The following is a 24,387-nucleotide window of genomic DNA, read 5'->3' as shown; positions in this document are numbered from 1 at the left end:
CACTTGAAGACAGGTGGCATTAATACTGTTCAGAGTAGGGAATGCTTGTGATGGGCAGCTGATGCTGACCAATGGAAATTCCCTTCCTCAGCAAGGCACCAGTCAGCATTGTGGGTGGGACTGTCAGAGAATGTTCACAGCTGAGAGGCTGGCTCATCAAGATGACATCCCCTGTTGTCATTACAGCCACAATAGGAGGAGGGTGGGGGCTATGGACTCTCCTTGAACAAGTCACTTAGCTGATTGTTTTATTTGCTCACTTCCTTAGCATGTCCTAACCTCGAGTAACTAGCAGTATGGTTAGAACCATGCAGGAAACTAATAGTTTTACTGTCATGCTGTTTACTTTTAGACACTATGGGATCAGTTTTCAAAAGCACCCAAGTCCCACCTCCAAGAGTGACTGAGGCACTCAAAAGTGTGAGTTTCACTGAAAAGCACTGGAACATGAGCTCCTAAGTCACTTTCCAAAATGACACTTAAGTGCTTTTGAATATCTTATTCTGCCGAGACATGCATTAGTGACTGAGGCTCCGGTGTTTTGGCAACACAAATATCCCCCTCACAGCCATCTTGCCCAGCACCCCAGACTTTTTGCAAAAACACAGCTATTTTTGCCTGGTGCTAAAAAAGGTGCAATTCATCCTCTCTATCTCCCCAGGAGAGGGAACAGCTTCAGACTGAACTATGGAGCCCCTCCAACAGGAAACCTCTTTCTCTGCAAAAAGACAGGCCTGCTGGCCGGTGCAAACTGGTGCCCAAGTTATCACCAGTGGGGCTGCCAGAGTTGCTTTGCCCCTACTGTCACGACACAGAGGACTGAAATCTCTATGGGCTCTGCTAGGAAATGTCCCAACGCAAATTCAGCAAGGAACCTTAAGAGCAGAGGCAACAAGACTGACAAAAAATGTGGTTAATTTTTCCTTGGGAGCATTCATTTTAGCTGCTGGAGGCATGGTTTGGCAGGCGCAGGACTGTTGCCACATCCCTCACGTCAGACATAGGAGATAGGGATGCAGCAAGAGATGCTTCTCGCTCAGTGGTTGGCTCCTCTCCATTCCTGAATGCTAAGAAACCAAGGCTGATATGGTCCTGATGCCTACACACACATAGACAGAAAGCACTATTACTCCTTCCCCAGCAATCTAGCTTTAGAACTAGAGATGGTCCCACCTCTTGTAACTCAATTTTTCAGTTAGAAAATCCTGATTAGACAAAAGCAGAGATAGATATTGGGAAGATATCAATTTCCTTAATATTTGAATGGGACATTGTTGAAACAATTCATTCTGAAGCTTCAAAACACATTGTTTCAGCTTTATCCTTTTCACTTCTCTAGTAATCTTTAATTTGAATGTAAACAAAAGAAAAGTGGCATAAAATAGTTTGACGAGGACAGAGTGCTTATCTTTTGACCCTCGTTCCACACAAATTGCAAGCTTTCATTTCCCCCCTCCACCCCGGTTCAGTGCCTGAGTGTATTGAACATTTTTCCAGAAGCCATATTTAGTCACTTGTTTTTATTTTCACACAGCATCACAAAAATCAGCAACCTCTGTGCTAGTGGTTATATTGCTAGGGGGAACATGCTAGTTCGAGAAAAAGACAAAGTGATGAGATTGGTTAGCACCATCTGATGTCCTAGAAGGCACTGGTGTTGAGGGTACAGAATTGAGCAGAAAGTGGCTTCACAATGGTTCTGAAATCAGCGCATTAATAGATATCCCTTCATTGATCTGTGACTCCTTCTAGTTACGTCACCAGATTTTCCCTTCCAAGTGGCAGCTGAGCAATAAGAATTGTAAGCCAAGGTCCATCTGCCAGGGGGTTCACTATCTCCAGCCACTTCTCTAAGCCAGCTCTTTGTTTACCCACACACACACTTCTTCCCTGTGTCTTATAGCGATACTACTCGTTTGTGTACTCCTTTTACCCCAGCTTCTACACAACTGAATGTGGGACTGGATGGAAGTTCTGTCCTTCAATCCACAAAGTGACATTGTAGCACCTTCAGCCCTAGACCAGGCATAAAGGGTATCACACTATGTGTGAATAAGTGTAGTTGGTCCATTTCCTACAATACCCAGAAAGAAATTACATTAGGGGTAATACAACTGCCGAGCCCTCCCCCAGGAGAGCACACATGGGATGTATATCTAGGCTAAGCCTTTCCAATAGCAGCCCTCCTCAACCTCTGTCATGCTCCCTGTGATTCCCATCCCCCTCCCTCAGAAAGACAGACACCTTAGAGATTTCAACAGGTTAATACATTTTATTCTCAGCACTTGGACGGCCATTGATCCAGCTTTACTATGCTGGAGGAGAGCATCCCATGTGCATTGTTCAGCTGCGCTCCCCCAGGGTGTGCTTGTCAAACAGGTACCCTTCCATGCCATTCTGGGGCACTCCCAGGCACGTCAGGTTGGTGAGGTAGGCTCTCAGCTGCTTGATGGCCTTCATCTGCTTCTCCAGGTAGTCACACAGCTGCAGCTAGAAAAAGGAAGAAAGATTAGAAGATGGATTTGTTCCACCTAGGATAGCACCTTTGCATTTCAGTACACATAGCTCACCACTGCAAGGTTATGGTGTCATGCTGAGTTATGGGATCTTTGTCCCTCTGTCCTCCAAGGAAAACCCTCAGACTGTTGCATGTTGGCACTTGTATGTTTGAGCTAACTAGTATTGTTAGCGAACATCCCTTCTCACAACCACAGCTGAGAACAATATTCTCTAGTCTGAAGGTCGTTCACCAAGGCAAGGAGATAGTAAGCAACTTGTCCGCATGCCCAAAGAAGTCTGACACAGTTGCAGTAGAAGGGGCTTATTCCTAAGCATGTCACCATCTTAGTTCCTCATCTCCCATTCCAGGGCCTCCAGACACCAGAGAAGATTCTGCTGCCGCAAAGCAGCTGGAGGGAAGATGTTTAGCCAAAATAGCATAAGGCAAGACCGAACTGATTCTCAGCTATAGAAGAGGAAAGAAAAGCCCCTGGTGGACTGTAGAAAACAAGAAAACACATCCTAAGTTGTTTTACATTCTCTCCTACACAAGAAAATCCTTCACCCATCCCCAGAGGAAGGAGTTCTCTTTAGGAGAGCAATATCTCCAAACATTTCTTCTACCCTTGCTTCTGTACAAGAGAGTTTTCCTGAGACAGAGCAGAGCGCCCCCCAATTCCCACCATCCTTTTCAAAGCTGCCCTGCATTTCCCTGCCACAATACTCACATGGGGGCCATTCTTCTCTATAGCCAGCTTATACAAGTACAGCTGGACCTGGTTCAGAATCTTCTCCAGCTTCCTGTTCACTACAAGGCTTCTAGGTTGTTCCCCCCCCCCCATCCCATCCCACCCCACTTTGGTGTCTAGTCACTGTTGATCAAGACACCAAACATTTAGTCTGCATCAACTCCACCACTCATTGAAGATAGTGAGCCACAGCCTGCTCCTCACCCCAAACACTCCTCCTTCCCCAGGCCCTGGTGTCCAAGGACAGAGTGCCCATTCCTTTTGCTAGAAATTGTGCTGTTTGTTGTTGGGGGAGGGGGGCTTTTGCTTCTGATTCAGCACAGGAGACCTTTTCAAGAACCCAACATTCCACACAGGATGGAAATGCCCTTTCCTGGGCAGCTCCAATTATTGCTTTTACAAGAGATGCTTAACCACTTCTCAGCAGAGATTCAGTTTCCACTACCAAGTGTGAAGAAGTTGCAGGAGCTACTTGGGGCCAGAACCTCAGCCACTGTAAACTAGCATAGCTCCAGAGTTATATCAGGTGTGTACATATCCCATTGACTGATCTGCAGTACCACAACCCCAATGCTGTTCCTCCAGGCATGTGTATTTCCCCTCCACTTCTTTTCTATTGTGGAGTCTGCCAGTTGCTGAAGAGACATATGGCAGCTTATGAGGAGGAATTAAGATGTTTTCAGGAACAAATGGGTGATGTTTATACATATTAGCCACAGTCATCAGGTGAGGATTTGCCTGCCACAGTAGCTTCACTAGTATTGTAGCCCTCTACTGTCAGATAACCATACAAGTCACTTATGGTCCCCACAATTTTCTTCTCTACTATAATGGGTGACCTTTTCCATTATCCCTGTGCAGAAAAATCACTATCTCCTGTTTTTTCCTTCTTGTGGATTTGAATATGCTTAAGTGCACCTGTGCAAGAAATACAGATTGAAGTCACCCACTACTGATTTTGTCCACATGCCTCTACATACACCAGCCCTAGTTGCAGGAATAGAATGAGAGTGAAGTAGTTCAGCAACTGGAGATACAGACAGGAGAGGCCCCTGTAGTTAGTTCTGAGTGGAGGACTAAGTGGTTTGTCATCAGTGAGAAACCCTCCATTTAGAGGATAACTTTTTAATTATGTTGAGAGAGGGGCTGACAAATTAGTTATTTGGAAGAGAGGTTGTCACATGAACCAGGGAGGGGTGGGTAGGGAAGAGGAGAAGACAGAAAGAGGCAGGAATAGAAGAAATAAAGATAGAGCCTTAGCCACAAGGTGCAGACCATTATTGCCTTTACAAGTCTAGATTTGAGCCCTCTGAAGTGGAGTTTCAGGTAGAATATTTGAAATGTGTTGTGAGCAGAGGAAAAGCTTCCCCCTCCCTGGTGCACAGACAATGGGAATCATTGTATGTTGCCTCTACCCAATTCCTTGTCTTAGCATCCAAAATAGCCAGTTCAGTCTACTACATGGATCCTATCTTTTCTTCCTGTTTGTTCCAGGACAGGTGATCACCAAGTGGTCCAAGATACCATTGCATACACTGAAGTCACACCACACAGATTCTAGATGAGGAAGTTTTATTGTCAGCACTTACTCAATACATCTTTTGATTTGGGAATGGAAAGGCCCATATATTCAATTGGACATTGCAGCTGCCAGTGCAGACTTCAGCTGCTGTGCCCCAGGGTGAGCTTGTCAAACAGGTACTCTCCCATGCCACTCTGGGGTACTCCCAGGCGCTTCAGGTTGGTGACATGGTCTCCCAGCCGCTTGATGGCCTTCACCTGCTCCTCCAGGTAGTCAGACTCCAGGAAGTCACAAAGCTGCAGAAAGAAGAAACCAGGAAGGCTTATTCTAGCTCCTATGTGCCTAGTAAAGAGAGTTCTGACTACTTGACATTGTACATAACATGTACAGTTAGTAAGTTAAGATCTGTGAGACTCAAACAGTGAACCAGAGGTTCCTGAAACTAGGAAGAAAGGTTGCTCTTCCTTAAATTTTAAAGCATAAAAAGAGAGCAACACCTCAATGGCAGTTTACATGGAATCAGATCCCCTACATCCACCCCAAGTCATCATTAAACAATCCATACAATGAAGTATTAGAGGATTTCATACTAGTGATAGTCTTTGAATTCAACCAGGAACATTCTGTACAGTGTAGGCAGGAAATATCCCAGAGTGGATGCCACTCATTTATTGCACAGCAGCAGGTTAAGAGCACTGTAAAGGACATGGGGTACAGACATATTTAGAAATAGTGTCATGTTTTGCTACCTCATTTTAGTTCCACATTCACCTTTCTGCTGATTTTCTACTCAGGGCAGCTCCAGGGACCAGCACACCAAGCGTGTGCTTGGGGCAGCAAGCCACTGGGGGTGCTTTAGAGCCACCCCTGTTTCTACTGCATTGAATTTTACATGTTTGCCCCCTCAGTTTAGGGCTCTCCATTTAGCTAGCCATTGGCTTTTTCAGGAGGGATTCTCTCCTGTTATTCCTGTCCTGCTAGGTCCAGGAATCCCTTGGGCCACTTCCACTCCAATGAGGCACAACTGTGACCATGAGAGAACATGTTGCAGTAGCTAGAGCCTATCCATGAGAATTATGGCCATTGATATTTTGCTGGTGAATTCAGAAGGGACTTCTTTCCGGACTCTGATGTCAAGAGGGCAGGAGGGGGGAAAAAAAAGCGCTACACATACACTGCTACATATAGGTGCATGAACTAGGCACTCACTTTGAAAGGGTGGCTTTAGCCCCTATCTGCTACAGGTATAGCCCCATATTAATTCCCACCCCAATTAGTGCTCCTCTACAGTCTCAAAGGATTGAGGAAAAATGGCTTCCATCACTACAGAAGCTATTTTAGAAGTTGGCATGGAACGTGAAGGCAGAACACTGGGGAACTTAAACACTTCATTCTGTCACACTGTGTGGCCAGAAAGGGAGAGAAGACAAAATGTTTGAAATAAAGTGGTTCAGAAGCTGAACAGATTAGATTTTGACAACTTAAACTAATAGTTGCAACTTTCCAGGAAAAAAAAAAATGTTCCTTTACCAACACCCTGTTTTTTTCCAAAACAGGAATTTTTATTTTTTTAAATCTGAGTTTCCATTAACTCCCATTCTGAACTTTCCTGACTACAACCTCCATTCCTCCTGCCAACTTATACTCACATGAGGATCATTCTGCTCTGTAGCCACTTTATGCAGATCCAGCAGGGCCTGGTTCAAGGTCTTCTCCAGCTGCAGAGCATGCTGCAAGACCTCCAGGCTGTTCCCCCACTCATCCCGCTCTGCCTTCTGTGAAATAGCCACCAAGAAAGTTAGTCACAACCCATACCTGCTCTAGCTCTGAGAGTGTGTAGGACCCAGTGGGAAAAATCTGTCCTGCTGCTCTTCACCTCTGTTCTCGAGTATTGTTATGGCCAATATGCCAGTAGTCCCTTTGCAATGTAGGTCATTATTCCCTTTGCTACTAGCAGTCTCTACCAACACCAGTACTGCAATTCTGGAAGAGGCACATTTTATGTGATTTCAAGACATTTACAGCTAATTGAGTTAGCCTACCAGGACAGGTTAATACTAAGCAACAGCTCTCCAAGCTTATTCCCTCACTATGCCTCTCGTGCCTATGTCTAGATAGAAAAGGAATCACATTCCAGTCCCCTGGACATAGGGTACACCCTGCATAGTAAGCAGGTAGAGCCAATCACCTATCTGACTTGATACCATGTCCATCTATAGGAAGCTGTTACACAAAGCAGAAATGTATGATCCCAAGCAGAATTTGAACCTTTTCCCTACAATACATCAGCTTTGATTCCAGTAGTCCCTCCCTAGAGCATCTTATGGATCAGATACTACACTGAAGTGACTGTGTTCCCCGTCCCCTCACCTCTATGTCCTGCAGGACAATGCGTCCCCCTCGCTTGTTCTGGTATTGCAGGAACTTCTCTGCATGCTCCTTGTGCTCATGGGACTGCTCCATCAGAAACTGAGCCATATGCCTCAGGGCCACATCATCACGGTCAAAGTAGCAAGACTGGGAAGAAATACAAGATTGACACACCCAGCCAGGCATTGAGATATTAAAGATCTTTGCTAGTGCAGAACTCAGTCCATACAGGCCTTAAATGCCACATATAGGTGTAATCCAATAGCAGTACTACAGGGTTAGCAGAGTTTTAGTCCCACCTCTGAAGTAGTCTCAGGTTTCCCTAGTGCTCTTGTACAACTCCATCTCTGCAAAAGCATTTACCCACGTGAAATACTACAATTACAAAGAAGCCTCAGCTACCTCAAAAAAGTTTTACAGGAGTTTGTCATAACATTTAGAGTAATAGGGTCTTATTTTCTGTTTTCCCACTTCAGCTAAGAACACCTCTGACTCACCATAGACATGAAGACATAGCTAGCACGCAGCTCCAAATTCACAACACAGTTGATAGCAGCCTCACACTCCCGGTGGAAGTTCTGGCGCACCTGAGACTCCATTACAGCACTTCACAGAAGAAAGGATAACAAGCACTCACCAAGCCCTATCCACACACTACCAGAACAAACCACCCCAAAGAAGACATGGAAAGTGTTTTCCTCACAGCTGGTTTTAATACTGTCTGGAGCATGGTGTGGGTGTGATGGGTAGCTTCTGCCATCCAATGGAAATCCCTTCTGCCTCAAGGAACCAATCAGCAATGTATTGCCACAGCATGACTCAGCAACTGGGCATCTGCTGCTCTGAAACAAGGTAGAGTTGCTGAGCTTTGTGGATGTTTTCCTCCACTAGCATGGTCTTTTGCGGCACTGAAATAATCTCTAGGACCTGACTGTTACTGGAACTAGAACACTCCTGCATAGAAGTGAATAGGAAATTAAAATGAGAGCAGATCCTCTGGAGCCTTCTTGCATAGAAAATTAAAGATAAGGGTATTAGCCTCTGTTCTGTATTGATGGGTGTAGACAAACTCTGGCTGTAATAAATCCATTGTGATTTCCTAACATCTATCTTTAGGGTCACTCTGTTCATTGTTAGAAGAGACAAAACAAGCATTTGGTCATGAAACCAGTGGATACATAATACCATTTTGTTTTTATTAATAAATAATGGCTTATGTCTGTTGCAGAGCCAGTATGGTTCTTACTAGTCCCTGAATTCACTACCAAATACCAGTAATTCATGCCTATGTGATGCATCTTGCAGCAGATGAAGTCTGTGTCCAGCAACAAAGAGAGAATGGATGGTTATGTGCCTGAGTGACAAGGCCAAGCAACAGCAGCATTTATTTATCCATAGCTGTAGGAATGCATGTTGCCTTACAGAAAAATGAAAGACCAGCCCCATGTCTTCAGAGTTTATGTGCTAGGGCCCTCATTCTGCAGACACAATGATGTCAGTAGAACTACTTGGTTGCTTAACCTTAAACACCCTCACACATGGAAATCTGTGGCAAATCTGGGAATTAACCCAGAACTTTTGAGTTCTATTCAAACGCCGGACACACACAAACCATCCTTCCTCTGTTGCCTAAAACATAGGAGGACAGCTTACCCAAGTGCCGCAATTCCCAGCAACCAGACAAAATGAAGGGCAGGTGCTGTAGAAGAAAGAGATTCACTAAAATTTAGAATGGGCAATAAGATTAATGACATTCTGCACCACTTTTTGTTACTCAGCAGTGACAGCCAGCCTCTTGGTGCCAATGTAGCTCTCCCACTGGATAGCTAGAAGTCACTTGCCTTGTTTCTTTATCACAAGGAGGAGAGAGAAGGTAGACATTGCCTATTTGTGAAAAATTGAGTAATTCTGTGTTCTATAAGGTCAAAGTTATTCCTTTGTCCGACCAAAGAGAACGTCCTTTGTTGTGTTTGCAACGTGTCTTATGGAACTACAACATGTGACGTTGTGCAGTCTATATGGTTTTATAAAAATGTAATAAGTGAATATAATGTAACTGAAATATGATTCATGCAAAAGGTCTCTTGTAAGGTATCATTACAAAGCTTATAATCTACTAAGTGTAATCATCCTATTTGTATAAATGTACACTCTTGTATCTGAAACTAGAAATATGAAATATAACTCTGAGGGCCTATTGTAATTATGCAAAGTGTGGGCCATTAATGGTGGTTTGGAATCTTGATGACTCCCATTAACTAGGACCATTGTCTGCAAATGGCTGTGTTTTACCTGTAAGTCTTCCTGTAAACATGTGTGCTGGCAAGTGGGTAATTAAGTGATCATGTCCCCTGAACTGGAATCCATCTTTAACCTGCTGCCTTTCCATTGAGAAGGAGTGGGTGGGAACTCAGAGAGGGACAAAAGGATTCCCGCCTTATGCAAAAGATATATAAAGGGGTGGAAGAGAACAAGGGAGAGAAGCCATCATGAAGAATCCCCTAGCTACCATCTAAGCTGGGACAAGAGCTGTACCAGGGGAAAGAATTGTGCCCAAGCCTGGAAGGTGTCCAGTCTGAGAAAAAACTTACTGAAACATCTCTGAGGGTGAGATTATCTGTAGTCAGTTTGATTAGACATAGATTTGTGTGTTTTATTTTATTTTGCTCGGTGACTTACTTTGTTCTGTCTGTTACTACTTGGAACCACTTAAATCCTACTTTCTATATTTAATAAAATCACTTTTTACTTATTAACTCAGAGTATGTATTAATACCTGGGGGAGCAAACACCTGTGCATATCTCCCGATCCGTGTTATAGCGGGTGAACAATTTATGAGTTTACCCTGCATAAGCTTTATACAGGGTAAAACAGATTCATTTGGGTTTAGACCCCACTGGGAGTTGGGCATCTGAGTGCTGAAGACAAGCACGCTTCTGTGAGCTGTTTTCAGGTAAACCTGCAGCTTTGGGGCAAGTAATTCAGACCCTGGGTCTGAGTTGGAGCAGACGGGAGTGTCTGGCTCAGCAAGACAGGGTGCTGGAGTCCTGAGCTGGCAGGGAAAACAGGAACAGAGGTAGTCTTGGCACATCAGGTGGCAGCTCCCAGGGGGTTTCTGTGATCCAACCCGTCACACTACGCTCTAGAGCTGTAGCTGAAATCCACTATTATCTCCAAGCACCACAACTAACACAGCAAGTTCCCATCAGTCAGTGAGAAGGCTTGTTCCTAATTATTGATGTTCAGATGGATACTACTATTTACATGTGCAGACTGTGACTTGTCTTCGTCTTATCCCCAGCAGCACTCACACTAGCGTTTAATGTTGGAAGGCAGTCAGTCTGTTCACAAGCAAGGAAAATATGTGCCACTGTCTAAAGTGCACAGCAATGCATATTATGGGGGAGTAAGGTGAATTATAGAGCACACCCAACTGTTACATGCTAACTGCCCCCACGTGGACAGTACTGGAGTGAATAAAAGGTACTTAGTTCACATTAACAGTCCTCTTTCAAACAGGACTATATTCACATCAGTTAGGTACCTTTTAAGTCACACTGGCAGCATCCACACAGGGCAGTTAGTGCTCAACACGTTGGAGTGTTCTGAAATTCACACACTGCATCCTGCACACTGCTGTGCACTTTACACAAGTCCTGATGCTCGTTCAAGTAGAGCCTGGTTGTGGTTGATGCATGGGCTAAGCGGGAGGTTGTGAGTTCAAATCCTTAAGTGGGCCATTGATTGATCCTTGGTGCTTTGAGGGGGTTGGACTAGATGATCTCGTGAGGTCCCTTCCAACCCTAATAATCTATGATTCTATGATATATTCCCAACACGTGCCCCTTGCATCCTTCTCATGCCCCCCAACCTGAAGCAAATACTCATCAGCAACTACACAACAAAAAACTTTCACAGAAGAACTGAGAAGCTGCCTGACTCATCTTCAGTCAAATTTGACACCCATCAGCTAAACAAATTAAAAAAACTGTGAAAATGCTTGCCAGAACCAGTTTCTCCTTCCTCCCCTCCTTTTCACATTTCACACCTCAAACAGGGCCTCTCCCCCTCCTCCTAACCAACTAACTAATCTCTCTTGCTCTCTCTTGCTTGCATATATATATGCCCCCCTGCCTTTTTCCCACCACACATGAAAAAAAGGGTATTCACACCAAAGCTCATGCTGCAGAACGTCTGTTAGTCTATAAGGTGCCACAGGATTCTTTGTTGCTTTTATGTTAACAATGGAAGCTAGTTCATATCTGAGAAGCAAGATTTATTTTTTCATGGTAGAGAGATAAGTCTCCCTTACATTTATCTTATTATGAGATCATCTAGCAACAGCTAAATACTGTCAAAGATAATGGGCTCCTAACCTAAGTTCAGGCCTCTCTTGTTCTTTTAATTAACAAATACATAAGAATGTGTCTCTGCAGCCCAAGCTAACAAACATTGTTTTCACAGATCTCCTGTCCTTTCCCAGAGTCCTATTACTTTGATTGTGCTGACATGGCCCTGAGGCACAGGGCCCGTTCTTGAAGGAGCAGTTTCCTTCATAAGGACAGGGAGGTTGCTGAAATATCAGAACAAGCAAGGGAAGCAGACAGGTGCAATGTCAAGGTTCTGTTGCCTTTAATCCCTAGCGTCCTTCTCTGATTCTGTAATCACATGCAGGAGCATTCAGATTAAGAGTTAAGGTAGTTAAGTGCACTGTTACAGGGTAAATCAAGCCACCTAGAGAACTTAAGACTTCAGGCTGGTTTTAAGTGACGTATTCAGAGTAATGGTAGTAATTCTAAAGGGTGGGGGGGGAGAGAAGAGAACCATACACTACACATGGAATTTTTACAATTAGATAGGTCTGCTGGGTTATTGGCACCAACCTGGAGATACTGGCAGCTCAATTCTCACCACATGGCAACATTACCAAGTCTATCACCTCTTTAAAACCACTGTAGTACAGCCAGATTGTCTGTTGATCCATTTCTTTATTGCAGAGAGTTTCGGGATTGTCAGTAGGTGATGTAATCAGGTCCTAATTACTCCCTTGGCATAATCAGACTTCCCAAGTCATTAAATAGATCCTCCCCCACATATAGTGGGAGCTTCCCCCCCCAAAGAAACAAAGTGGCTTATGTAAAAAGCAACAAAGAGTCCTGCGGTATCTTATAGATTAAACAAACATATTGGAGCATAAGCTGTCGTGGGTGAATACCCACTTTGTCAGGTGCGTCTGACGAAGTGGGTATTCACCTACGAAAGTTTATGCTCCAATACGTCTGTTAGTCTATAAGATGCCCCAGGACTCTGTTGCTTTTTACAGACCCAGACTAACACGGCTACCCCTCTGAAAAGTGGCTTATGTTATTCAAAGAAAAGTCCAGGCTTGGGGATTAGAGAATTTTATTCTCAGCATTTAAGGATTTGTCAAACTATTCTTTGCCCTGGATACAAGGTTCCAGGGAAGCATAAGGCATTCCTTGTCTCTGCTGTGCTATTCAGCTGCTCTCCCCTCTGAAAGTATTTACTGGTCAGAAATCTAAGGTGTCCACTTTCCTTCAGACCTTTCTCAGATTTGCAGAACATGGCTTGTTCATGCAACGGAGCTGTATTATCACTAATCCACACAGGCACCTTGTCCAGAGCATACATGCACATAAGCCACAGGAGTAAACCAAGTCATTGTTACACCTTGTCTTCTTATCAAACCTTTTCAATTCTAGGAGATAAGCTCTGGCATGTAGGAAACTGGCCTTCGGCCCAGTCCCCAGCAACCCGAGAGAAGCTCATTGAAAGAGTATTTGGGTACCAGTACAACCTGAGCCTGTACAGGAGAGGGGAAGTATATGAAATTGGTCAGGTGGGAATGTTTCTGCATTATAGCAGAGACACTAACTTGCTTGTCCCCAAAGAGTTGTCTGTTTAAAATTGCATGCAGTTTTCAGCCTTGTTTAACTAGCACCATATTTAATACCATACAAAAAAGCTAAAAGGAAGCCCACATCATCATTTATTCAAATTTATTGTCTAGAGTGCATATTAAAACTGCATCTCCCTCCTCCTCCTAGTGTAGCAATAGGGTCATAAGAAGTTGACCTCCTATGCTGTCTTCCCACCTAGAAGAGTTTGAGTTTCGGATGTATGACATAAGCCTAGCTCTTAGCACACAGAATAGGCTCTCCCACCCTCCCCTGTATTGGCACCATTACACAGAAAACGAGGGTGGGGGTGGAAAGGAAGTTTACCTGTTCCCCAGACTCTTGCTATGTTAGCCTTGTTCTAGCAATCTTACCATAGGATTGCAGTGTTTATTCCCCCTTTCAGAATGGGGGCAGTGAGTAATTGGAAGAGAATAAGCTCTCTCGAAACCAGACTACCCATGTCTGAACCTACAGCCTTCCAGAAGAGTGGGTTTAAATTTGCTCATGTCCCCACTAAAGAATGAAGGACATTTTAATGACACTTTCCAGTTTGGTTGCTGAATGAGCTAGGCTCAATCCCAGCTCCTTGTTACATGGCTGGGGTCATCTTCAGTGCTGCAGAAGCCAACTAACCCAATGTAGGCAAGAGTCAGATAGCAACTCTAGTCGATATAGTTTGTCATAACTAAGGTGGTACCATATTTGTGCAGGGTGAAGCCCCCTCTGTTGGGGGCAAAGCCAGACAAATAGGAAGCTATCCTCAATATGGTTTAATGATTTAGTTCTGCAATTGATTCAGTGTATGACTCCTATGTGCTTATAGACAGGAAAACATAAGCCTGTTTTACAGCTATTTCCATAAGAAACTGTACCTGAAGCCTTAGTGATGCATCATCTCAGTATGTTTCAATACTTGGCTCTTGTGTGGCAAGGATGAGACCATGTTTCCCTCTTGTCCAAGCTCGGTAGACTTGCTAAAGACAAAACAAAAACCACACACCACACAACTGTGCCAAAAACTTGTAGCGTTTGAAAGTCATATTCCATGACTCTTCTTAGATTCTCCCTGTTCATGAGAAGCATCTTGCTACTAGAAGTAGACTAGAGCAACAAATAAAAGTAGAAACTAGGCTGCTGGACAAACAGCAAATTTTATTTTGAGGACATGCAGATATTGTAACTCAGAAGCGGCTGTAAGAGACAAAGATCATGACTGCACTCTAGACAGCTTCAGAGTCTGGCGCTCAGCTGCTCTCCCCCAGGGTGTGCTTGTCAAACAGGTACTCTCCCATGCCATTCTGGGGCACTCCCAGGCGCTTCAGGTTGGTGACATGGTCTCCCAGCTGCTTGATGGCCTTCACCTGCTCCTCCAGGTAGTCAGACTCCAGGAAGTCACAGAGCTGCAGGCAACAGGGAGGGCTAGGATGGACTTATGCCTGCTCAGACATTCAGCACTGCATGGTTTTATGAGTTGCCAGCTATGCACCAAGCTGCAATGCCAGCCAGGTAGTGACAGCTAGTTGCTGTCAAACCTTCAGTCCCCAGATGCTCTTCTCATGCAAGTCCCTGAAAGTCTGGGTGGGAGGGTCAAGAGGGCATTTTGCAGCCATTTAGCTCCCACTTACTGAGACAAGAAACTAGTAGGCATTCATGCTACGGTGATGGCTCTTTCAAGTACCTGGATAGATTACAGTAGCTTGATCATACCATAGAAGAGGAGAAACACTGGTCTATGGCTTCCCCCACCTCATCCTTGTATAGAGACTTTACCATACAAGACAGCTCTGTCACCCCTCCCTTCATGTGTGGCTACAGGGACAAGTCATGAAATGACTTAATTGATCTTGTGACCCTGCCCTCCCAGAACATTGTCTGGCTCATTCTTTTACAGTAGGTTGGGACAGTTGCTTTCCATTTTCTTATTTGCATCCATAAGAACCAGAGGTAGACCTATCCATGAATAGGTCAGACCAATTCGCTTTTGATGCCCTGACCACAGAAGTCAGACACTCCCTAGTTTTAGAGAGTTCTGGGGTCTGCAGAATAAGATTCTGGACCATGTTCATGAGTGGCTGTAGTTTGAATATTATATTGAACAGCTATTCATGTCTCCTCCACTCACATGGGGGTCATTCTTCTCTGTAGCCAGCATGTGCAGGTCCAGCAGGGCCTGGTTCAGAGTCTTCTCCAGCTGCAGGGCGCACTGCAGGGCCTCCAAGCTGTTGCCCCACTCATCTCGCTCTGGCTTCTGTGCAAGAAAGTACCATTCAATCTAGTCCTGCCTCTCCACCATTAGTCTCATTGATCCAAAATGCTATTAGCTGCACCTCTACATTACCCAGATCCCTTCCTTGTTCCCCATCTGTCTTATGCTGGGCGATAGAAAGGAATTTGGATAATGCACAGGTCCAGATAGAAGAGCAGAGACCCCTAAGCAGGACTGTGAGGAGGATGACTAGTCCCCAGCTGCATGCGAGGCCACCCTGCTGCTAAATGGCTCCTGCCCCCTCAATTATCTGAGCCAGGGCCGGCTCCAGGCACCAGCTTATCAAGCAGGTGCTTGGGGCGGCCACTCCGGAGCGGGGCAGCACTTTCAAGTATTGGGCAGCAATTCGGCGGAGGGTCCCTCGCTCCTGCTCGAAGCGAAGGCCCTCCCGCTGAATTGCCGCAGATCGCCATTGAGGGGGGGCGGGGCTGCTTGGGGCAGCAAAACCCCTGGAGCCAGCCCTGATCTGAGCTCCCAGTTATCCAACTAGTTCTCCATGCTATTGGATAATCAGCATATAGCTATACAGTATATAGTATAAAGTCCCCATTCACGGGCACGTGTTGTATTAAAGAGGTTTCTCCTCCCCACCTTCAGTTACAGAGAAAGCAGAGCATAGCTAAACACAGGGGAAGGAGAAGAGATCATGGGGAAGAGGATAGACAAAGTCTGTGAATTATAATAATGCCACACCTGCTAGAGTGCTCACATAAATCTCTATTACAAGGGGGGTGTAGACTACAGTAGAGTAATTCTAGCCCTAGACTTCAAAGAGTTTGACAGATGTGGATGAGAGATACACATCTTCTACTCCTGATCCATAGGAGTCAGGACACCCTCAATGGATGATATGATAAGTACTGCATAAAAGTTGGGTATTAACAGATCTCAAAGCACATTACAAGGAAGTAGATATTTCCCATATTTCACAAATGGGGAAATTGAGGCACAAAAAGATGAAGCAACTTGCTGAAGGCCACTCACCCTGGGAGTAACAAAACCAGGAATAGAATCCAAGTTGCCAGAGTTCCATTCCAGTGCTCCATTCATAAGCCCTACATTTTATTCTTGCAGGGCCAGTGAATCATGTTTATGACATGGAAAAGTTACTGGACTCCTAGAGTTTAAGGTAGAAGTGTGATCCCTCAATCTCCCCTTAGATTTGTTTCTCACCTTGATGTCCTGCAGGACAATACGCCCCCCTCGCTTGTTCTGGTATTTCAGGAACTTCTCTGCATGCTCCCTCTCCTCATGGGACTGCTCCTTCAGGAACTGGGCCACATGCTTCAGGGCCGTATCATCACGGTCAAAGTAATAGGACTAAGGAAAAAGGTATCCAATATTAATAGACATCAGTCATGGGACAAGGATAAACACTTTACAGAAAAACAGTTCCTTCTAATGTGCAATAGACAACCTCAGTGTAAGGAAAGTTATCCCATCTCACTCTTCCTCTGTGAAGAAGGCTATACACAGAAACTCAAGCATCTCTCTCACCAGTTAAAAATGGAGCACTTACATAGCCTATTAAAGCCCCCCCCCTTACCCTACCAAGGAGCATTACTATTATACTTCTGATACTGCTGCCATAGGGACCCCAGGTTTTGAGTGTTTGTAACTCTTCCTTTGTCTTTAATAGATGTGGCCTGGGCAATGGCCAGTCCTTACAGCCTTATACCCACAACAGTTAATGCTAGTAAGTGCCTCACAGGTCTCAGAAGTGGCCATAGGGAAAGAGTACAAGGAGTGACATTTTTTAATATGGTTTTGCTATTCTCTTTCAATGGGTGAATTTTTATTAAACATGGTTTACTTACTCAGTTACTAACAATTACCTTAATATGTCTATAAAGGGCATTTGTCTGCTTTCTAACAGCTCTAGCCTCTGAAAAAAAGAGGAAACACTCACCAGGGACAGGTAGACATAGCTGGCATACAGCTCCAGGTTCACTATGCGGTTCACAGCAGCTTCACACTCAGCATGGAAGTTTTGACGCACCTGGGACTCCATTCCTCTGCTTGAAGGCTTTTGCAGTAAAGTACAATCAATAAGCTAAAGCTTAAACCAATTTCTTTCCCAGCACTGCTGCACAAAACCCACAACTCCTCAACCACACAAAACCTGTTCCCTCTACAGCTGCTATTAATAGTGTTCAAAGCCAGGTGTGGGTGTGAATGACAGCTGTGGCTGCCCAATGGCAACACCCTTCCTCACCAAGGAACCAGGTGGGGCTGTGGGTGAGGCTGTTTCTCACTTTCCACAGGTAACATGACCTGGCCAATTAGCAGAATGACCCTGCAACCTAGGCCCTGCAGACAGGGGAGACAAATGAGGAAAGTTCAACAGACAAATCCAGTTTCCCAATGGCTCTGTAAGGAAGGGAAGGAGGAGGAGTGGGGTGTTTGGAGGACAGACACGATGATGAGGGCAGCCAGATAAGTACCTAGATTCTTAACTTAGGGACATACCATAGATTAGACAAAATACTCCGTGGAGTGCACATCTTTCCTATATTTCCAAAGGGAGGCACGCACCCTTCTGCTATCTGAAATGTTACCTAACACAGCTGGTGTTATATGGAGAACATGGGAAGGACCTTGAGGTTTATCATAAGATAAGGCATGGGAGGAAAAGCCAAGATCAGGAAGGTCACAGCAGCAGGGACTGTGCTTTTCTTTATGTTTGTACAGAACCTAGCACATTGAGAGTATTACCAGAAATGGATAAACCACAATAAAAACTATAACATGGACAATGGGGAAAACATGGAGCTGCAGAGATCCAAAGAGAGAGTGAAGGGCCGGGTGGGATGTGGCATGTAGCAGCAGGGGCATATGAAGGATGGTCACAGAAACAGAAAGCCAAAGGTAAAGCTGAACACAGTTCAGAATATTGCACTTAAAGGTGTCAGTGACAATAAAGGGTTTTTAGTGGCCAACTGCAGCATGTTGTTCCATTATTACATTTCCAGGCGATGGGGCTAGCACAGGGGTGGGCTAAGGCAGGCTCCCTGCCTGCCCTGGCTCTGCTCCACCACGTCCCTGTGGCCCTGTGGGGTAGGGCAGAGAGCTCCACGCACTGCACTTGTCTACAGGCACTGCCCTCCGCAGCTCCCATTGGTTGGGAATGGGGAACTGCAGCCAATGGGAGCTTTGTGGGAGGTATCTGCAGGCAAGGGCAGTGTGCAGAGCCCTCTGCCCTGCCCCTTCCCCCAGGGATGTGGTACCAGCTGCTTCCGGGAGTGGCGCGGGGCCAGAGCAGGCAGGGAGCCTGCCTTAGCCCTGCTGCCACCCTGGAGCCACTCAAGCACCAGGCCCCTCCTGCACCCCAATCCCCTGAGCCCTGTTGCACCCCAAACCCCTCCTGCACCCCAACTCCCTGCCACACCCTGATGCTGAGCCCCCTATTGCACCCCTCCTGTACCTCATCCCCCTGCCCTGAGCCCCCTCCCACACTCTGCACCCCCACCCCATGCCCTGAGTCCCCTTGTACATGCCACACCTCTCCTGCACCCCAACTCCTTGCCCCTGCCCTACATTCATGGCCCTACATGCAACTTTCCCACCTCAGATGTGGCCCTCGGGCCAAAAAGTTTGCCCACCCTTGAGCTAGCAGCATAAATATGTAAGCAAGTGTTTTGAAGAAACAGGCAAACCTGGGCTGTAGGACTCCTGTGACCCACCTGCAATGATTTGATATTCAACATTTTTCTTCAATAAAAAATTACAGTATTTCCTATCTTCTTTTACTGCCTTTTATTCCAAATGGTTTCTGGCTGCATATTCTCTATATAATACAGCCCCTTCTACCTCCGCAACCAGGGCCGGCGCTTCCATTAGGTAACCCTAAGCAGTCGCCTAGGGCACCGGGATTCGGGGGGCAGAATTTTGTGCACTCCTCATGGGGCGCACTGGAGCTTCCGGTTCCGCTCCCGGCGTGCCGCCGAAGAAAGACCTTCTGCCGATGTGCCGCGGAAAACAGCAGCAGGCAATTGAGCAGCTCAATGACTGCCACTGTCACCTACGGCATTTCAGCAGAGAGTCCTTCGACGGCGCGATGGGAGAGGAACCAGAAGCTCCCACGTGCCCCGTGGGGAGCGCACAAAATGCTACCCCCCAAATTCTGCCTAGGGTGCCAGAAACCCTTGCGCCGCTCCTATCCGCAACACACCCCCCTTATGCCTGCATCTATCTGCTGGCAATATATCAGGCCTGTCTGCAAATGACTACATTTAAAGAGAGTTAGTGGCAGGAGCTACTGTCTCTCTCAGTTGTCTTACTGATTTTGATTCTCTGCCTTTCACTTCTAAAAAATGGATCTTAGTAAGCAGGGGGAAGAATCTGATCATGGTTCCGCTCACCCCCACATCAGAAGGTAAAAATGAGAGGAGAGCCCTTTGCATTCCTATGCCCACTAGAAGTGGGAAAATCAAACCATGAATTTTCTGAGTAGTTGTAATATCAAATAGTCTCTCTATTGACATTCAGCCAGCTTGAAAAGCTGATTATGGACACTGTTTATTTGCAGAGCTAACTTGAGCAGGTTCACAGTCAGTGTTGCACAAAGACACCCTAATACATTGTAGATGCAGAACTCCAGGCTGCGCATTGTCAGCTGTAGTTCAGGTGCTGGAACAAAGATTTCCAGGCAGCCCAAGTTATCTCAACTGGTCTCTCCTGTTAAGGGCAGCTATAGAAACAGAACAAAACTGGCAACAGCTCATCCCTGCCATTCTTCTGTTTATCCCCTATCTCAAGCCAACAGCTGATTAGAGCCCAACCTTGAGCACCTAAGTATTAAGCCTCCCTAAATAGTCAAGTTGGCCCTAAACTCTTGTGAGCTGGCCTATGAGGGGGGGGAAGAAGGTTTCCTATTAGTAAGTGGAGAAAAGTGTTGAATTCTGTTCTGTACCGCAGAGGGGAGCCTATAGCATTTGGTTTACAGCTATGGTATCCAGCATGAGCTAGCTATTACAAGCTAACTTCACCTCTCTAAGCACTACCACTAGCCTGAAAGCTAAGCAAGCAGTGGGCTGTCCCCTCACACTCTCCTTTGCCCAGCAACATGGTGCCTGGTTCTAGGTTGCAAGGAAGAGGGAACATCTGAAAAATATTGATCCTTGCTGTGTACTTGAGCTCCTCTGGCAGGAAGCTCTAACTGCAGTTCCCATAAAGCTAGCACCAGAGCCCTGCACAGGTGCAGAATCCATCTATGCTTTAGACTAAGAAAGGGGTGTTTTGGTTTTTTAAAAAACTGTTGCACAGACCTCTTGTGAGACAGTACGTGGACAGCGCTAGCTGAATGCTTTCTAGCTGCTTGGAGGGGCAGGTTATGTTACTTGATATTCTGCCTAAGCAGAATCCTAGAACAAAAAGTTTCCCACTCAGTACCTGCAGCAATACTTGTGAGTACCTCACTGATGCAAGAATACTATCTGCAGAGTCAACAGTATAATAGTCTTGGGTGGTAGGCAGAGATCCAGCTTATGCTTAAGTGACTTTAAGATCTACTGCACCTGCAAATAAGTGTTTTCTGCATCCTGTTTAGCTTACCACTCATGGGTTAAGACAGCAAAGGATGGGAATGACCATCCAGCTGTGATGGAGTGTATTACCTTCCAGGTGTATACTATAGTGGGCACAGCCAAGAAGCATGTTATTTTATCTACAGTAATTGCTAGGGCACTCACTGGATGTGCAGCTGCTGTGCGTGTGAGTAATTAGTGACACTCATTGAAGCCAATTTAACACACTAAGAAAGGGCAATGTCATGTTACAACTGAAAGCCATGTTTTATTCACAGTATTTAGCTCAATTCTTATTTCCTTTGCATACAGATGAGCCACCAAATAAGCAATATCCCTAGAGTTGAGTTCAACTGCTCTCCTCCAGGGTGAGCTTGTCAAACAGGTACTCTCCCATGCCACTCTGGGGTACTCCCAGGCGCTTCAGGTTGGTGACATGGTCTCCCAGCTGCTTGATGGCCTTCACCTGCTCCTCCAGGTAGTCAGACTCCAGAAAGTCACACAGCTGCAAGAGAAAAGCAGAGGGTTAGGACAACTATGCTGGTTACAGATTTTTTGTAGCTCAGTAGTTTCAGTCACACTTCACAACTGCAGATATCTCATGGCATATTCCCAAGGTGGGACCTCCATTTTCAGGGATAATACTGCCTCTCGTACAGTGTTTGTCCAGAGTAATAGCACCACTGACCTTAAGCCTAGTGGAGGTGTCTAATAAGGAATTGTAGGAGGTGGGAACAAGAAACATGCAGAGGGTCATTGTATTAACCTCAAGCAAGGCAAAACAAAATCCCAATCCCATTTAAGATTAGAGCTCAAGGAAGATCAGGACATATACAGTCACCTTAATCCGAGCCCTAAGAGTAGGGAGAGGCAAAACATAAGCAGAGGTGAAGGGCAAAGAACTGAGAGAGGTGGTCCAGGAAGGGTTCTTGATTTATGGCATGTTTCATCTTCACCCCCACCCACCACACCCTGTAGTTTCTCCTCAAAATGAATCAATGTTCAAATTCTGAACCTCTCCTACTTATCTCTGTGCCAAAGGAAACGACAATTGCCATTTTCCCCTTCACTAGGGAATCACTCACATGGGGGTCATTCTTCTCAGTAGCCAGCTTGTGCAGGTCCAGCAGGGCCTGGTTCACCTTCTTCTCCAGCTGCAGGGCACACTGCAGGGCCTCCAAGCTGTTTCCCCACTCATCCCGCTCTGGTTTCTGTAGACCAGCAATAGAATGGAAACATTTGCACTATTAGAAATGGATCTCTGCTTCCTTCATCTAGGAGAATTAACCCCATTTGCTTAGCTCCTTGCTGAACCACAAGAGAGGTAGCAGAGCAATGTTATTCTCATGCTTTTGCTTAGAAAAGCAGAATTTTTTTCTGACCCACAAACACTTGAGAATTAACAAAGGGTCACTAGCTGTGCAGTCCTCTCACACAAAGGAGAATTCAGCCATTGGGAAATAAAGCTACAGTAGTGTCCATTTGAAAACCACAGAGCCCAATACATGCTAGGTAAGAAGCAGGAAGTAAAAAAAGTTTCTTATTCTTCAAATGAGCACCAGGACAATGGCCTGATCAGGTAGTAGATTATGGCTTTTTACAGAGGAGAAATTGATGCCTACCAGCCTATGCAGGTTCACACAGCAAGAAATGCTGAGCTACTGTCCTAGAATCTTCATTCTACTCTCCTGTTTAGATGATTACTGACTGTCTCTCACCTTGATGTCCTGCAGGACAATGCGTCCCCCTCGTTTGTTCTGGTATTTCAGGAACTTCTCTGCATGCTCCCACTCCTCATGGGACTGCTCCTTCAGGAACTGGGCCATGTGCTTCAGGGCCACATCATCACGGTCAAAGTAGTAGGACTGGGGAGGAGGACAGGAAATGAATGAAATTTGACAATAATAAAGCATCATATCACAGGAAGTTTCCCACTGTGAAGAGACTATTCATGTGGCTTTCATTATTATGGGCAGCAGCTCTTCAGCTGTAGGGATAGATCCTTCCCCATACCTTCACTGTGCTTACCTACAACAACAGGAAGAAGCAAACTATACATCTTCTGATGAAGCCAGACACAGAAAGAAGGACTTCTTAAAGGCCTTCCCATACTCCAGAACATACAGAGAGCCTAAATCCTTTTACTTCATTCACATAGCCCAGTGCCTCACATTCCTGCAGGACATTCTCAAGGCAAACAACATGTAGTGTTTCAGGGCTATACAGGTGCAGTATTGATTACTGGGTTTACAAGTAGGAAAGCTACTTAGAAAAAGACTGGAGAAGCATATCCTTTTTCTGCCAGATCCCAGTTGTATAAAGTTTGCCAGCCAGTGCTAGGTTGTAACAACTCATAGACACTTACAGACTCTTTGCTTCCCACAGACAGCTCTAACTTAAAGCAATACCATTAGACAAAATAATCTAGTTGCTAGTTTTCACCCCATACACTAACAGGGCTGGGAGTTTGTGCTGTTATATAGACGGATCTCCCCCACCCCATGGAATCATTTTCTGACTAACTTTACAAGTTACAAATAAGAGGAGAACCATTACTTAACTATGGCTTAGGCACAAGCAGTTGTCCAGCCTGAAGATATGTCACTAGCCACTGAATAAATAAAGGGAAAGGATTAGTGGTTCAAGAAACAAAGCTGAACATAATGACCCTTCTTGATCTTGAAGGGTCAGTCTCTAAAGTTACTAGTTTAAAAGCGGATCTACAGATCTCTACAAAGGGAAAATTTTATCTTGGCCTAAAGTTTCTTCAGGAACAGCTACTTGGAAAAGGTACCCAAGGGATTCAACCCAGATAAGAGAAACCTCAAACTTATTTTAGTATGAGAACATGAATGCCTTTAATGCAAAACTCACACCCAGCCTTGGATACACAAAAACACTAGAGAAGAGAGAAACACTCACCAGGGACAGATAGACATAGCTGGCATACAGCTCCAGGTTCACCATGAGGTTCACAGCAGCCTCACACTCAGCATGGAAATTCTGATGCACCTGAGACTCCATTCCTCTCTTTGCAAGGTTTAGCAGTAAATTAACTCTGGAATCAAGATGTAGACAACCACTGCCAAAACAAGACCACAGCCTAGGCCTTCACAGTTGCTATTAATGCCCTTCTGAGTCACAGGTGGGTGTGATTGGAAGCTGTTGCTGTCCAATGGAAATGTCATTCACATCAAGGAACCAATGAGCACCAGGGGTGGGGCTGTTCCTGACTTCCCACAGATGAAGGGATGATTCAGTAATTTGACTTGACCTGTTACCATGACCACCCCTTTGGTGTATGGCAGCCTGACACAGAGTGACAAGCTCAGCAAATAAATCCAATAACACCCTGTGGGGAAGGAAAGGACAGAGGTGTTAGGGGGTGTCTGGAGGAATGTTTATATAGGTGCTGAGTCACCATGATAATAGAGGCTATATAAATGCCCATACAGAATAGATACACATGAGATTAGATACATGTTCCTTGGCCTGTACATGGCTTCTCATTTCTAATGACATTTCCCAAGGAAC

The 24,387-nt window shown here is 45.3% G+C and overlaps 3 protein-coding genes across 4 annotated transcripts; all 3 read right to left on the bottom strand.

Moving 5' to 3' along the window:
- Nucleotides 1-2,252: 2,252 nt before the first annotated feature.
- LOC120384527 (ferritin heavy chain A-like) lies at nucleotides 2,253-7,815 on the bottom strand. 2 transcript variants are annotated; one of them, XR_005588934.1, is made up of 5 exons: nucleotides 7,638-7,815; nucleotides 7,141-7,287; nucleotides 6,420-6,545; nucleotides 4,838-5,066; nucleotides 2,253-2,490 (listed from the first exon to the last, which is right to left on the bottom strand). XR_005588934.1 is itself a non-coding variant. In XM_039503369.1 (4 exons), exons 1-4 carry the CDS (start codon nucleotides 7,737-7,739, stop codon nucleotides 4,911-4,913), a joined length of 531 nt encoding a protein of 176 aa, XP_039359303.1. In that variant the 5' UTR covers nucleotides 7,740-7,815; the 3' UTR covers nucleotides 4,804-4,910. The 2 variants fall into 2 exon arrangements, 1 of the variants encoding a protein (XP_039359303.1); XM_039503369.1 differs by lacking the exon at nucleotides 2,253-2,490 and having other exon boundaries at nucleotides 4,804-5,066.
- Nucleotides 7,816-14,199: 6,384 nt separating this feature from the next.
- Nucleotides 14,200-17,456, bottom strand: LOC120384524 (ferritin heavy chain A-like). The gene is made up of 4 exons (XM_039503362.1): nucleotides 17,238-17,456; nucleotides 16,502-16,648; nucleotides 15,185-15,310; nucleotides 14,200-14,462 (listed from the first exon to the last, which is right to left on the bottom strand). The coding sequence occupies exons 1-4, from the start codon at nucleotides 17,337-17,339 to the stop codon at nucleotides 14,307-14,309; spliced, it is 531 nt and encodes a 176-aa protein (XP_039359296.1). The 5' UTR covers nucleotides 17,340-17,456; the 3' UTR covers nucleotides 14,200-14,306.
- A 3,550-nt stretch (nucleotides 17,457-21,006) lies between these two features.
- LOC120384541 (ferritin heavy chain A-like) lies at nucleotides 21,007-23,955 on the bottom strand. Its single transcript, XM_039503393.1, has 4 exons — nucleotides 23,776-23,955; nucleotides 22,572-22,718; nucleotides 21,939-22,064; nucleotides 21,007-21,358 (listed from the first exon to the last, which is right to left on the bottom strand). Exons 1-4 carry the CDS (start codon nucleotides 23,875-23,877, stop codon nucleotides 21,203-21,205), a joined length of 531 nt encoding a protein of 176 aa, XP_039359327.1. The 5' UTR covers nucleotides 23,878-23,955; the 3' UTR covers nucleotides 21,007-21,202.
- Nucleotides 23,956-24,387: the final 432 nt, after the last annotated feature.

This window comes from Mauremys reevesii, linkage group 16, assembly GCF_016161935.1.
Source record: "Mauremys reevesii isolate NIE-2019 linkage group 16, ASM1616193v1, whole genome shotgun sequence".
Lineage (NCBI taxonomy): Eukaryota > Metazoa > Chordata > Testudines > Geoemydidae > Mauremys > Mauremys reevesii.
This window is presented reverse-complemented; position numbering and strand designations above follow the sequence as displayed.